Source organism: Notothenia rossii (genome assembly GCF_949606895.1).
Source record: "Notothenia rossii genome assembly, chromosome: 10".
In the NCBI taxonomy this organism is placed as follows: domain Eukaryota; kingdom Metazoa; phylum Chordata; class Actinopteri; order Perciformes; family Nototheniidae; genus Notothenia; species Notothenia rossii.
Genome location: NC_136908.1, coordinates 50,683,702 through 50,700,193, shown reverse-complemented (window position 1 = coordinate 50,700,193; position 16,492 = coordinate 50,683,702). Strand labels below are relative to the sequence as shown.

At 39.3% G+C, this 16,492-nt stretch overlaps 1 protein-coding gene across 3 annotated transcripts in view; it reads right to left on the bottom strand.

Moving 5' to 3' along the window:
- lin7a (lin-7 homolog A (C. elegans)) overlaps positions 1-15,889 on the bottom strand; it is a 41,275-nt gene extending 25,386 nt beyond the window's left edge. For all 3 annotated transcript variants that reach the window (XM_079653982.1, XM_079653981.1, XM_079653980.1), the window contains exons 1-2: positions 15,780-15,889; positions 2,414-2,532 (exon numbers count right to left, since the gene is read on the bottom strand). In XM_079653982.1, the coding sequence (XP_079510108.1) occupies positions 2,414-2,532; positions 15,780-15,816 (156 nt within the window). In that variant the 5' untranslated portion in view covers positions 15,817-15,889. The remainder of the gene's footprint in view (positions 1-2,413; positions 2,533-15,779) is intronic.
- Positions 15,890-16,492: the final 603 nt, after the last annotated feature.

The following is a 16,492-nucleotide window of genomic DNA, read 5'->3' as shown; positions in this document are numbered from 1 at the left end:
TAACACACAAGGGGACGGGTAATAACCGGAAAAGCATGACATGTGACCTTTAAGTAAAATGTATGAGGGTAATTGCTCCTCTGTCACAAACACATTCAAATAGACTCATGCATATTAGGCCATTTAAACCATCCTGTTACTGTCTTCTGTAATTGTTTCTGGTAATACCCAGCTGTTGAGAACTGGGAGATTCCACCACAACAACTCATTCAATGCTCTGCGTAATAACAATAATAATCCACAGTTTTTACAATGACCAGCACTTACAACCTGTCCCCCAGCTGGTTTAACACCGCGGAGAGAAGCTGTTTGTATCATCGCCTCTCTCAAACCTGTAATCGACTGTAAACCAGAGTCGACCTCTCTGCAGCTCACTTATCCCAGAGCATCTCTGATGGTTGCCCTGGTGACTGTGTTTAGTCAGCTCTTTGAGGGTGAAGTGGTCTGCATCTTTGCCTCTCTGACAAGGGCCTCTGCTACTGCTGCTGAAGTCTTTTTCAAAGGTTTTTGAGAATCATCTCACTCACTGGCTGGCACTGAGATTGCTCTGCTGGTTTCCAGATGGGCAGTTGGAGTCAGGATGTGCCAGCTTCCCTAGAGAGGGCCAAGAAGAGCTGCACCCTGAGAGAGAGAAGAAGACTCTCTGCCTTCCTGGAACTTTGCATGATGCCTGGGTTTTTGCGTTTTGCTCTGCCAGAGGCCAGTTCTCATAATCAGTATCATTAATTGTTGCCAACATTTGCAATATTGCATCAAGGCACCGACTGTAAACAAAGCTTATCATGAGTTTCTATAAGCTGGAAGAAATATAGAAGTATAAATGTGTGTGTTAAAAAGCACATAGAACACACAGTGCCTTGTTTTAATAATGCAAATCTGGGGACCTCTGGACAATGCATTTGACGTAGATTATTATCTTCCCTTATTATGTGTCTGTTTTTATAATATCTGATCTATTTACCTACCAAGTTTAGACCGATAAGTTCAATATTTTGGGACAATTTAGTAGTTAGGATTGGATTAGATCTTTGAATATGTGGTTAGTGTAAGGTTTGTTTTAGCTTGTAAGGTTTCTGCACAACACATGAACTCTCTCAAATTCTAGATGTGTTAGTAATATAAATTGTATATTCTTTCTGTTTAGTGTCTGGGCCCACTATTCAGACAGCACATTAAATATACAAGATCGGCTGTTATAAGTCTGTGTAGTGGTGTCATGTAGCGTTGTTTACTTAGTACGCCATACTCCTGATGAATGGGTCTAAGATGATGGATCAGTGGGTGGCCGTTTGCATGCATGCGAACGAAAGCATGCAAAGCAAAAGGGGGAAACTCCTGCTTGTTATTCACAATTGGTTCCATCACTATAATAAGTAATTATACCAAATCTCTAAAAGTGATTTGCTTAATTAAAATTCACAGTAACAAGCACATCGAACATCCAAGTTAATGAAATGCTCATAATTTTCTCTGGCCTCATGGATATTAAAATGTTCAGTGTGAATTTTTCATGCAGTTAAAAATTAATTGCTGCTGTTTGAGTAATCATCTCACATTTTCATTATGCTGCAGCCCTTCTTTAGAAGTAGCCCAACAGTAAATTGAAGGTACAATCTCAAATGTTATTGTTTTATTGCTTTATTTAATGTTCAGTTTGAAAGAAACTACCACGGAGCACATTTTGGCTTCAATTTGTACTAGAACAAAACAAAACATAGGTTAGGTTTGCGCAAGCTAATCGCTAAAGGTACAATACTAAATGCTAATTTTGCATCAATCTTAACACTAAATGTTCCACTTCATTCACTTGTGAAGTGGCAAATGTTACTATCATATAGTTTCACCACAACACAAATGTTAGTAAAATGAGAGTAAATTACGTGTAAAATATATCTAAATGCAAAGTATGCTAACGTGTGTTGGCTAATGTCTAGATACTGTGCCTGCTGTACTCTAAATATGGTCAACTATAATACAAACATCACCAAAAGCCTTCAGACATGTCCTTTAATCTTGGTGTAAAATATTCAATCAACACTTCACACTCCACATGAACATGGCATTAGGTCACCATGTTTTCAGATAACAACCTGATGTTATACTTTGTCATATCATTTATTTAAGAAAGTTGTACTTTTCCGGTTTGTTTGGATGAGACAGAAACATTACTACGGTCTTGGCAACACAAAATCCATGAATGAACAGGTGAAAGAGAAAAACCTTCATCAACAGAAGCTCCAAGGACGAAATGATTGAACGGAAGAATCAACAACAAAGAGTAGTAGCCCGAGAAAGGTCAACATAGAAAAAGCCGCAAAAATAAATAAAAAGTCTCACAGAAGGAAAGAAAGAAAAGACATGAGTCATGTTGCCGTTCACGGTACAGCGGTTCCCTTCTTTGACAGTGACTCACCTCTCTGATGGCCGTGCAGAACTCACTCTGAAGGACCTTCTTCAGAGATTGCAGCTTGTGACCCGGCACGTCCCCCGACTCCTGCAGCTTCTCCAGCAGCTCGATAGCCCTGGAAACATCTGGCGGAAAAGAGGGACAGGGAACGGGTGTGAGTTGAGAGTGAGCCAAAGGGAAAAATGCCCTGTTCAATTAATTTAACAGTACAGGCACGAGAAGGCAAATCAATGGGTGGGATAATGGAAATAGACTCAGTCAAGGCCAGCTGGGGCAGGAAAGATAGAACAGCAATCCAATCCATGGATTGTTTGCATTGGCTTAACTATATGCATGTGAATAAGGGAGGGAGGGAATAAGCCGGGCATTCAGTTAGAAGGTAACATATTCTGGTAAGAGTAGGTACCAGCTCTCACAAAATCACAAAGCCTTTATTTATCGAATTGTGCGGTACTAAAATGTTATTAACATTAATGTAATTAAAGGTTCCCTTTTATACTCTTTTTCATCAATAAATGATAGGTCTCAGATATATAAAAAACATGTCTCTGAGGTGTTTAGCTCGAAACACCAAACAGATCATTGCAGTATCCCATAATCCCCTCTGTTTCAGCCCTGTTTCCAAAGTGTTGATTCTCTGTCTGTTACTTTAGATGAAAAATAAGGAGCCACTCCCCACGCCCCTCTGAGAGATATTTGGTTAAAAAGAACACAATGGTGCTCTAGGAGGAGATTCAGGTGATAAGGTGGGGGGGGGGGGGGGGGGCTGGTTTTTGGCTTATGGTTAAACAAGCCAAAAAGTCGTTATGACATCACAACATCTGATCAGCTCATTTTCAGACAGGTTTTTATATAAATGTATCAGGAAAAAAAGCAAGCAAATCTTTTTTCCTGAAACGTTCAGAATCTGTTTACACAGAAGGGACAAATGTTTATGTATAACAGACATGCAAAAGTGGATTTTCACAATAGGTGACCTTTAAGAGGCAAGGAAACTGTAATAAAATAAAATAAAATAAGCTCACATGAAAGGTAAATAAAGGTGGCAGCTTAATTGTTACTTATCTATGTTAAGTAGCAGCATGTTTAAGTAAGTAAACATATAAATATAGGGTAGTATGGTCCAAGTTATAACAATTTACACTAAATCTAAGTTTAGAGGCTTAGACTGCAGGGTCCAATGAGTTATCTTCCCCTAATAAGCTTAAACTCAATGAGTCTGCCAGCCTGGCTGATTCATTTCTTGCCCTCTGAAATTACCAGACCAAATGTATAATGAAAGGAGAGGGAAGTCTTTTGGTACTCAATCACTGGACTCACGACTCTCAATAACATGTTTTATTCAGACTGTGTGTCCAGAGACCTGCGACCACACAAAAAAGAGAGAAGATTGCCGCAGTTTGACAGTGGCAGAGATTTACTGCTCTGTTTCTAGTTTCACACCATATATGTTTAGTTTTTTGATTCACCAATTCATCATATTGTCAACAAAATGTTAGGCAGTAGTGGGGCCAATCACAAGTTCCCAGACACCTTGGGTATTTCTTCATATTGCTTGTTTTGTCAAATAAACAGTCCAATGACACTAAAATGTGCAGTGAATTGCAAAGTAGGGGGAAAAAATCTCTGCAACCCCTTTCACATAATATGTCATTGTAACCACTTTTAAGAGTTCTAATCATCATTCACTTTTGAGAATGATGATTAGAGCATCTTTAAACACTCACAAAGTTCGTTTTCCAGAAATGAAATGTAGTTTACTTAGATTCACTTCAGAGATGATGTTCTACTGAACATTATTTTCCACCAGCAAGCAGAACGCCCACACCTTATATTACTGAGAGCTAGGCTGCTGATTTACATTCATGTCACTCCACAAAGCAACAGAGATGTTCAACAATCATCCATTTTTTAAAACCTTCCACACATCTTGTTTGCCCAAGTGGGATGGAACAAAACAGAACAGGAACATATAGTATATTTTCTCATACATAAGTACATCGTACATGTGTTCTCCATCATCCTGGTGATTCATATATGGAATAAATAGCTAGATCCAATATTTTTCATCTTTTCCATTAAAGTATTTCAGAAATAGATATGATACTAGTCAAGAAGCAATAATCCAGATCATCCAAATACCAAAAATATAGGTTCCGGCTTCCATGCAAATAATCGTTGGTTACAGCCTTTATGCAGTTGATCTGAAGGCCCTTATGTCTACATTAAAGTAAAGAACAATATAAAATCAGGATTTAAAAGAAGCAGCAAGTAAATACCAACTGACTTCTCCACACTGTCCTTTCACTGCAAGGCTGTATCATGTTATCTTCTGATGGTTAGATACTTTGTGTGTAGAAGCATCCCACACACACATGCTGATATTGAATTCTTGGAATATAGGAGTAACTCAATAAAGCTGACGGCAGACACAAGAGAGCTTTTACTGTTGGCAGAGCTGTGGGAGAGGGGGAATGAAGTAGTCTCCGGCCCTGATTGTGTGAATACTATATAAGGCCATAAAAAGGAAATGTGGAACACACAGATCTTAACCACATTTGCCTTTATACTATATATGGAGACAATAAGCAGAGAAATCCAATGCCTGTTTCTATTTCAAGCGCTCTATAATGAAACATTGAGGGTTATATTGATCTAATTGAATTGCAGGTTTGGATCCCATTGACACTAACTTCGGATTGTGAGTCCAGCGGGAGTTGTATTTACAGATGAGAACTGGCAATGGAGCGAGTCATCAAGAGGATGCTAATCAGCCATTAATTAAATGACTCTGAGTTAATGAGTCTCATGTAAATAGGGGCACGGGTACGTGTATATACAATTAGAACCAACGTTAACTATAACTGTCTTACCAGTTCCAGTCACCTATCCCCACACCTGCTTGTTGTTCCCTAATCAACCTTTAGCTTAATACGCCCCCCTTAGTTACTGTTGCTATGCCTGTAGTAATGTCCATCATTGCACAACACATAATTGCAATGTACAACGATAATGCCTGCAGATTTACCACTTTAAATTCTTGGTATTTTTTACACAAAGTAGGTCATTGATATAATTCAGATGGTTATACTAAACAGAATTATGATTTATAGCCGGTGATTGTTGATTTTTAGGTAAATAAAGTCAAAGCTAGCTGCACTACCACCACTAAAGACTTATGAAGCATTTTTTTGGTTGATTTTATTCAAGTAACACTTTAAGTAAAGGATATTACTTGTAAAAGCTATCAGTTACATTTAATACCACATAAAACCAGCACCTATACCTTTTTTGCCCACTTGGGGGCAATACCACAGTATAGGCATAATCATAACATTAAAAGTGAATGGCTAACTTATTAGCACACGGTTGTGTTTTGTAAATAAGCAACATTAGCATTCATTTGGAGTAATCTGTGTTGGCCACTTGGCATTTGTAACTCCAATATTCATATTCATAAAGAACATTTAGCTTTTTTCAAATGAATAGGAAATTCAACATAGGCCTATGGTGTTTTTAATAGCTGGTATTCTTCTTAGTATGCTATAATAATATTTTGTCTGTGGTCTGTTGGTCAGGTTTTTTCTAAATGCCTGAATATCAGAAAACACACTTTCTGAATAGCTTGTAATGAGATGGTAAACTTCCAAGCAGCAAGAGCATTTGTCTAGGAGGTTTATGAGCATTTCTTTCTCATTAAAACGAAGGTCAGGGGCCATTAGGAAATATTTTGCCTACCTCTATGCCATGATTTGCTTTCATATGCTCATTAGCACCATTTTCTTTATCCACATCAAGGACGTGGACTAGGCGTTTGTAACGGAACTTCAAAGAGTAATGTTGCAGACATCTTTGGAGGTGCTTTCATCTCGCTGATCAAAAGTGAAGCCTGCCCATTTCCTCATATAATCTTTCTAACATGAATTTGGGGAATTTCAAATTTCCTCAGCTTTGCATCAGCCAGAGAAGCTACTCGGTTAAAAAAAATACTCCATTGTTATCTACATTGACAGTTTTAACAGTAAAACTATGCACCTGCCTTTTTCCATATATCTGGTCCCATTGACATTGTATCACAACATAAAAGCACAGGGACACAGAAAGGGTTATAACAGGTGTCACACAAAATGAGTGGTAATAAGTGGTAATTGTAGCTGAGTAGCTCAGAGGTAATGACATATCAGATGGCACTGAATTGGCACGTTTGCTCTTTACTAGTTCCAGTGATATCTACTCTCTGTGTGTGTAGTTCTTCTGCCTCACTAGCACACTGTTTTTCATTCACATGGGAGATACTGTGAAGAGTGTGTAAACAAATCAAAGTATGATCTTAGTGTTGCAATGAAACACATAACACATAACACAGTACATAACACTGCAAAATAATTTATAAATATATATATATATATATCTCCTTTTATTCTGTCTTCAGTTCTGAGCCAAACTGATTTTAAGCGCACATTTCCCATGAGAACACTTCAATCCCCTCTGCTCTGCACGCTTGATGTAGAAGTGGCACATCAGATGAGCTGTGTGACTGATCAGAGAGTGTAAAAAAACCCAGAGGAAGAGGCATGGAAAGAGTGATTGTGCTCCATGACTGCAGGGGATCACAGTTACGTCACGTTAACAGAAAAGGATTCCCGAATCGAATGTGCAGCGAAATAACATATTACATGACCTAATAGTCTGGCAGAGAGAGGGTGGAAAAAAAGCCCCTGGATAACCCTTTGCACTCTGATAACACTCACACAACCACACGCTCCTCATGTTCTACCTTCATCGGAGATAGAGGCTGACAGAATAAATAAGCACCGCTGAAGATAACAGTACGTATGTGTTCAACACCCACATGGCGTTCCTGTTACATGTGCAGTCTATGAATAGCTTCAGCTGGAGGGAAGTACAGGACGTGGTATGATCCCACCCGTGACGAACCTACAAATGCAATAACAATGCTGGATTTAAAACTTTAACAGTATGTCTTAAATAAATAAAGAACTGCGTTTCAAGCCGTGAATTATTATTGACTACAGTGTACAAGCACTCTATTTAAGATACATGCACTTACAGACTATGCTATTCTTTTGCAAATCAAGTTATATTTACTCAGCTACAATAACTTCACACTACATTTTAGGTTCCTTTTTACATTAAGCGTTATATACAAACAGGGCAATGTTCATTTTAACAGTTGAGTTAAGTGCAATTAACATTAATATGACTTCTCATATATTTGCCAAAGTGACTTTTTTCAGCCACTTTGCCTGACACTAATTCTAGTTTTGCTTCACTACTTAGGTACTTACACTCACTGATTTCCTGGTCAACTAGCAGCCATGGAATACGGCCTACATGGAGGCATACAATTGGCGATTAACACATCCAGCAGACACAAAGCAACATTAACATTCACTAGGAGTCGCATTCACTCTCCTTTAGCTCTGTTTTGGGTCTGGCGTGACGCCTGAGGGAAATATCCGGCTCTTTAGCTGCTGAATGCTCCACTTCAGTATGTTCACCAGCCGTTGCCCACTTTGCTTGCCTGCTGTTTGGTTCTGAGCAGGTAGTGAATAGTGGTTTTTAAGAGGTTTTTTTATGCGGTTTGGGAACTCATTCAAAAGGTTGTTGGCCATGAAACCAAAACAAAAGGAAGAGAAATATAACGCTCCATAGAGCCAAGGAGAACTGCAAAGTCAGGTAATAATTATTTGTCTGTCCATCATTCACACATACAGACATGTCATCCATCGTCAAGAGACATATATGGGTTATGCACCTTTAGCCTCTGTTATTTATCTGCTCTCTCATTATTACATTTGAGAGACTGCCAATCCATCCCAGAATTCCCTTAACAAAAACATGCTTGTTTGCAATCCTGGTCCTAATAAAGTGTTAAGAGCTCCCAATTGATATCATGGTAGCAGAAAGTCTGCACACCAGCGGACCCAGACTGAAAACACACCTGTTCAACTGTCAATAAAAGCAAAAGCAAAAACATTATTCATGGTTCTGTACAGCAACTAGAAAGGTTTGGCTTATTTGAAGCATAAGCAGTAGCACTTAAAATGCATTAGCAAATTGAAAGCTTATCTACTTGCGTTATTTTTGCTTTTTCAAGTTTGTACCATCATGGGTAAATGCACTTGTTGTAAGTTGCTTTGGATAAAGAGTCAGCTCCATGCAATGTAATGAAACCCTTCTCTGCAGTTGTATGGGGATTTATTTCATCATCTGCCACACCTAGCTGCACAGCTCCTCCCAATGGTCTCATCGACACCTATTTACCTGCTCCTTATTCTCAGATCTCTACCAGTTCCCCTGCTGTGCCACTTCTCAGCCCTTCATCCTTCTTGTATCTGCCTTCCTGTCTTGTTATATTTTCTCTTTGCCTGTCTTTTTGCACTTTCTGCCAGCATGCCTTGACCTTTTTGTCCTGACGTCCTGCTTGTTAGCGACCCCTGATTCTGATCGTCGACTCAATCAGAATCAAATTCTGCATTTACCCCACCTTTGCACACACTAAAGTGTACATTTAAACACTTTTGCCACCACTGGACTTTATTGTAATTCTGACCTTATCTGTGTCACTAAAAATAAATCGCAAATAAATCAAGTTGAGCCCTCGAGTGATTTTTTTTACAGTTTTGCCTCTCATCGAAACCCAGAGACCTGCGGTTTAGTGCGTTAGGGGATTCAGTGAGTCCAGATGCGTGCAACATCTGTACAAGTGTTATTTTCCGCCTCAATGAACACGATATGCTCCACGTTGACAACTGCAAGTCTGCCAAATTTAGCTTTTTGTCGGAAACAAACAGACTGTGGCAATTAGGTCATCCTCACTGTGTTGTTTGACAGATTCTTCTCCAAAGGCAGAGGAAATATAGCTGGTGGTGCTGTATCTAAAATGAGATTTCTTTTTAAAGATAAGTGGCAAAAATAGAAATATTTATTAATAATCCTCTCTCATTATCTGCTGCAGAAAAGCTTACGCAAAGCACCTCAAGATTGGAATGTGCAAAGTAAAATGAGTTGTAATTACAGAGTATCTTTTGAAGTGTTGTGACAAACTTGTGTGTATGGTACATTAGGTTAAAGTGTAATGCAGTGGAGCCATATTAAGGTGAGTTATGACACCGGCAGAGATCCTGTCAGCACTTTATTCCCACTGCTATACTTAGTATGAGGGCATTCTCAATAGTGATTCTTAATGATTAAATTAGCAAAGTTTAATGCCAGTTTTTTAATTAGGTGATTGTCAAGACTTCTTAATGTTTCTGAGAACAAAGTTTCTGTTGTGTGTTGACGATGGAATTACTATATTGCCCACTAATGTTAAAAGGTGAAAGAAATACTAATATCACAAGTAAAATCAAACAAGAATAACCCGTCAAATGTAATGAAAGTATCATAGGTAAAAGTACTCTTTATGCAGAATTAATAATTTCAAATTGTTGTGGATTATTATATTATTAATATTTAATTTCAAGCAAGTACATATACCAGCAAAAGTGTTTTAATGTTGTATCAGATGTTTTTAAATTTGAAAAGTAACTAGTATTTAAAGCTATCAGATACATGTAGTGGAGTAAAAAGGAACATATTTTCCTCTGAAATTCACAGGGGTAGTATTAAGCAAAACCATTCCTCAAAGATTGCAGCCGTGTACAGTACGGTCTTGGGTTAACATAGGTTACATGTGTTAAATGTAGCATGTAAATCAAAATACAACTTTTTTCCAATCAATTGTGCCAAAACAGATTTGTACTGCTAGCACATGCCCTCATACATAAGGTAGAAGGTGTTATGGTGCTTTAAACTTAATACATTCAAATATTACTTTTTCCCCTACATCCAGATCCTGAATGAAATGGTCACTGATCAGACGTGTCGTCAATGGGATTGTGTTTTATCTATAATTGTTGTCGGTTGCATAGCAACAGTGTTTATACAAGGATATTCGCTTGAAACATGTAGTGTTCTTGACTTCCCGTGCTTAGAAAATGATCCTTCTGAAAGCATAATACAATTCAATGCAAAATAAAAGGTGGTATGAGATGACTAATTGTGACATTGTCAGTGCGGCACCATACCAAACTAATTTCCCTGAGCTTCTTACATCAGGATGAATAAAACTCATCATCCTCATCATTTCCTGATTAGAGAAAAGGCACAGAGCTGAACAAAGCCACAGTGACATGTAATAATGGCTTCAATGCTCGACCAGGCTCCAACATATCAGCTCTGGGCAACGCTCCAGTTTTCTGGTACAATTATTCAAATTCTAACAGTGAACAGAAGAACTGAGTGTTAGGGCTGAACGATTAATCGATTTTAAATCGAAATCGCGATTTGAAATGATGCGATTATCAAATCGCAAAGCCTGTGATTTTTTTTTACATTTTTTTTTCTCCACACCAATCAGAAGTGCTGTGCTCCACATGTACCAGCCATTGTTAACCAATCAGAAGTGGCCCATGATAGAAGGTGATAGACAGATTGATCCAATCACCTGCCAAGTATTTTTGAAAGTGCCTGCCCTTTCCAAATGGCTTCCAATGGAGCGTTCCTTGATGGTTTGGTGAAACAATCGCAATTACATGGTTTGGTAAAACAAACCATCTGAGTCAGGTTAGTAATGCTCATGTTTTACATCTATTACAGGGTGAATCTTAAACTGAAGCTTGACTTTAAAGCAGCCCAACGGAAGTTTCATGTAAGTTTACGGGCTGCAGGGGTGCTAGAGACGGGAGCATGTTGATGCGACCTTCCTAGGCGGATATATGGCCGCATTTTACAATAAACTTCCGTTGGGTCGCTTAAAAACAAATATCGCAAATCATATCGCAATCGCAATATTTGTCAGAAAAATCACAATTACATTTTTCCCCAAAATCGTGCAGCCCTACTGAGCGTTATTATTTTTCAGTACTTAGAAGTGTAGTTTTGACGAAACTGCAGCAATGTAAATAAACACATTCAGATCAGACCCTGAGCTCATTAAACCATGCAGACGTGATTAAATCTCTCAAACATGACTGTACCTTGTTTTGATTTCGTCTCAAATGACCTTCCTCTGACTGCACTCCTACCTTTGTACCCTGAGAGATTCTGTCTAGCATGCATGCTGTAATAAAATGTCCTGAAAAGGCCTTGCCATCTGCCATTTGCCACTTTGACCTTGATGTCCTTGGTGCCTCTGGCAACTCTGCTGCTAATTCAAACCAAAACAACTGAAATACTCACACTCTAAATGAGTCAAATGGGGCAACAGGGTTCTACCTAACAGGTCCCATGCCAATAGAATTATCTTTAAATAAATCTCTCCTTGAGGTAATGGCTCCTGTGGGAGTCTGTGAGAGCAAAATCATTGCACTTATTGTCTTCTTCTTTCTCACTAGTGACTCTTTAAGAAAAATTACTTTTAAACCCATAAATTCAGTTTTAAACAGAAGTGGGTCGAGATATTAACAGCTATGAATGATGTCAGCTTGTCAGCAACCCTCTAATCCTTCAAATCGCTGGTGTGACTGAGAGCATGTGATGGGAATCAGGCCGGGCCTCAAATCAGTGAACTCACTCTGATCTGTCAGAGGGCAAACAAGGACTGGGTCAGTGAAGGGCTGCATATTCCCTTCAGTCTATCAAGACAGGAAGTTATAAAGTGTACAGAGGGTGTTTGAGTCACCAAACTCTAACACACAAGGAAGAAAAATAAAAGGAGTCGTACTGTTTCATTTAGAGTTGCCATTTTTAAGTTATGTTCAGCAGCCTCCCAGGGAGTATTGTATAGAAACGACTCTCTGCGACTGACTTAAAAAGGTCGTCCTCATCATTTGCTGATTAGAGAAAAGGCACACAGCTGAACAAAGCCACAGTGACACGTAATAAAGCCATCAACGCTCGACAAGGCTCCACAACATTGTGGTGCTTGCACTGGGCAGCGCTCCAGATTTCTGGTACAATTAGTCAATTTCTAACTGTGGCACTACTGAGTGTAATTGACTTTCATTACTTAGAAGTTCCATTTGGATAAAACGGCATTGATGTCAATAAAAACGCCAAGATCAGAGGCTGAGATCATTCAAATATGCGGCCGTGATGAAATCTCTAAAAACGATCCTTTCAAATTCTGCTTGATTGACCTTCCTTTGACTTCACACCTTTGTGCCCTGAGAGATGCTATCTGAAATGCCGTGCATGCTGGGAAGAAAACACCCTGCCATCTTCCACCGCCTCTTTGATCTGGATGTCCTTGGTGCCCCTGGCCAATCAGCTGGCTAGTCACACTCCAAGACAATTACTCTAACAACCTTAATTGCTGTATTAAACAGAGATGGGTTGAGTGACGTCAGCCTGTCAGCAACCTTCAAATCCTTCAAATCCTTCAAATCGCAGGTGTGATTGAGAGCATGTGATGGGAATAAGGTCTGGCCTTATATGAACTGAATAGAAACTTGATCTCTTTCTAAAAAAAAATCCCTATAATAATCTTGACAAAAACACACAATGGTGAGAGGCAAACACACCTTTACATTAATATCATTATAATTGCAGAGAGGTATGACTGAGTTCTCACTTGTTTTACATCCGTAGTTATTTAAAGTCATGGCAACTGAGGGATGCATTTTTGGAATGTCTTTTTAAGAGGTTTGAGAAACTAGAAACATCCAAAACATCCAAATCTTGAAGCCTCTATTTAGATCAAAAATATACACGATATGTAAACCTGCCTGCAAATCTATCCCTATCATAGGTATGTGCAGGCTATCACCCTCTCCCCTTTGAAACTGTAAAAACAGATGAATGTAACAAGTGTAACGCTGTATTTTGGGGTTATCAGAGCTCATTTCTTTGAGGGAGTCACTAACTGAAGCAGTACTGAAATAATGCAAATCTTTAAAAGGCAAGAGTTTGAGAGAGCATTTTCTTTTAATCACTGTCTAGCCACACACTTTAGCACTATAGTTCATGGATTATGCAATCTAGATGTGCATGTTAATATAAATCAGCTACTTATGTAGGTCATGCATATTATGGCGTATGGACAATTCTCTTGATAATTGCTCTGACATTTATGTTTTAGCCATCTTTGGAAACCTCTAAACTCTTTAATTTTGTCCAATTATTCAGTTTGTGGGAACAAAAATCGGCTAAACGAATTACATTACCATTAGCACCTTCTGTAAATTATACCTGCTAAAACATCAATGTGTTAGTATTCCCATTAGCTCAAAGTTTGTTCAGTACAGCTGATCTCTCTTCTTGCAAAGGGTTTCCTACCAAGACTCTTCTCCTCTCTAAGTTTACGAGACAAAAGTCCTTTTCAAAACGCCACCACGCGCAATAACCTCTGCTATTTCATCTCAAAAAGGCAGTCATCTCTGAGACTTGCCCATTTGTAGTTAAATGCCAGCCCCACAGAGAATACAGAGTGGTTTTTATAAAATATTCAGGGAAGTTCAAATCCATAATTCTTGGTGGGGAGCTGGTGCTTTCTTATCACAGTTATTTCCTCCGACAATAACAGGAAGGCCAGCGGGGTAAGATCTTTTCATCCTGCTGTGACCCAATGGGCCAAGTGCGAGTTCTGGAAATGAACATGTCTGCTTCCTTCCTGTGTGTTTTCGACAAACTCAGCAGCTATTGCCTACTCCCCACACGAGACGTGAGTATTCTTTCATTAGCAATTATAGTGTTTTCTCAATAGAGGCAGCAGCTGAAAAAAAGGAGAGCCTGTTATGTCTCTGACGGCTTTTGTGCCTTTTAGTGCTCCTGCCATTACAGCTGTCAGCCGCTGACTGGTCGAATTCATGCCACAGGATGCGAATATGGATCAGTATACGGCCTGAGGGTCACGTCTGAATTACTGGCCCAGTAAATGGCTACTATCAGATAAGGCTGAATTGGCTGAATGCTGATATTTTACCAAGATGGAAGGCATTCCTCTTATTCTCAGTGTTTAAAGGCTTGTTTATCAGACCAGCTAAACTCCTGTTCTATCATTCTAAAGGGCGAGTGGTGAGGTGGAAAGGCATGGGTTGTATTGTTTATGTGTTTGCCTGGTGCAATCTCAGACTCATTTGATTACCTCTGCATGGTATAGCAGAATGTGCATCAGTAAACCTTGACTGCCCAGAAACAATACACTTCAGCAACAAAGAAATGGCAATTGAGGGACAGAATCTAATTCTAATGGCACCAAATGATCAACCATTACTTCACATACAATTTGACACCAGACATACTAATTCCTGCATGATAATGTATGTTCCCACCAGATAAAGTGTATTTATAGTCACCTCCTATGACCTGGAAGTGACTGGAGCTCATGCTTTACTTGGCACAGAGGAAATAGCTCTCCTTTCTCTATATTTGACAGCATCCGTTTCCTATGCAAGGCTTGTGCAATATTACATTACACCAGAGGATGCCTGTGGTCTGAATGTAAGACTGGGGATTTTTCACTTATGATCTAAAAATAGACAATTTCACAAAGAAACTACAGGGATTTAAAGTGAGCCTTCGATCCTCAAGCATGCATAAAGACCATTTCAAATGCAAAGTAAAATGTAAAATCTCCCAGATATTACCAAGAGGAGTGTAAGTTCTGCTTGAGCATGTGGGCAATATGCTGAATAAGAAACCTGAGATGAAACAAATTATGCAAAATGTTATTCTGGACGCTTTTCAACCATATGAATGAAGTCAGAGGATGAACAAACAAGTGTTTAAGTCACATGGTACAATCCCATACCAGCAGGTAGTAAACGCTACCTGTGGTGCGTTGGGCTTAGCAACACCATCCCAGTTTATCATTAGGCAATAAATGCTGCTTGCATTTCTATATGTCTCTCCAACAAGTGCAAAAAGACAACAACTCTGTCCTGTTCAGACAACTTGCCTGGTGTGCACCTGCACATTCAAACACTGAAGTTATCCCTTATAGTACGCAGTAGATTTTCGTGCAAAAGCGCTTAAATATAGCTTCGGCTTTATGTTTACAGCAAGCTGTGACGGGATGTTATTACGGAGGAGATTACATAATAGAGATGGGAATAAAGGAGAAGCACTGTAAGCGATGTAAGGGTGTCCATTTGTCAAATAAAAGATAGTGAGTTAATTTGTCTGCGCACAAAGAACCCGCAATCATTTTTACAGAGGTAACGCTCCATTCTGCACATTCTACGCACGATAGGCTGGATGGTTCTATTGAGCTCACATTGCCTTGAAATAGAGACCCGTAAAAACAATCTGTAGTGAATCCGAGTCCGCCACAAACACCTGGATCTACCCCGGGTTGCCAGATTCTTGCTGAAGTTTTACAAAATGTGGAGAAAAACCCCTCAGATGACAAGCACAAGCGCCTTACCTCGATCCAGAGAGAGCGGTTGGACCACTGTCGCCATGACTGCTGTTTACTGGAGACTGGAGAGACTACGGGAGATGCAGCATCACAGAGAGAGAGAGAGAGAGAGAGAGAGAGAGAGAGAGAGAGAGAGAGAGAGAGAGAGAGGAGGGAGAGGGGGAGGAAGAGGGAGAGATGAGGGGATGCTGGGAGTGGTTGGGAGGGGGATTAATCCACCTCCATCGTCATGATATCTCACAGCCTGCATTTTTTTTCATAGGAACAGCATGAACGCACTACAAAAAAAAAAGAAGTAGTCCATAGAGCACAATTCAAACCATTTAAATATTTGTTCACATGTTCAAGAAAACATATTAAATGTTGTTGAGTATTTGAGTGTGGGTCAACTATACAGATAATGGAAGGCCCACATTTGCTCAGGAGACATATTTAAAGGTCACCTATTATGCAAAATCCACATTTTCATGTCTGTTATACATAAACATGTGTCCCCTCTGTGTAAAGAGATTCTGAAAGCTTCAGGAAAAAAAATGTGTTCACTTTTTGTCCTGATCCATTTATATAAAAACCTGTCTGAAGATGAGCTGATCAGATTTTGGCCACTTTATGATGTCATAACGATTTTTTGGCTGCAGTAACCATAACCAACCAAGGTAACCCCCCACCTTATCAACTGAATCTCCAGAGCACCATTGTGTTCTTTTTAACCAAATATC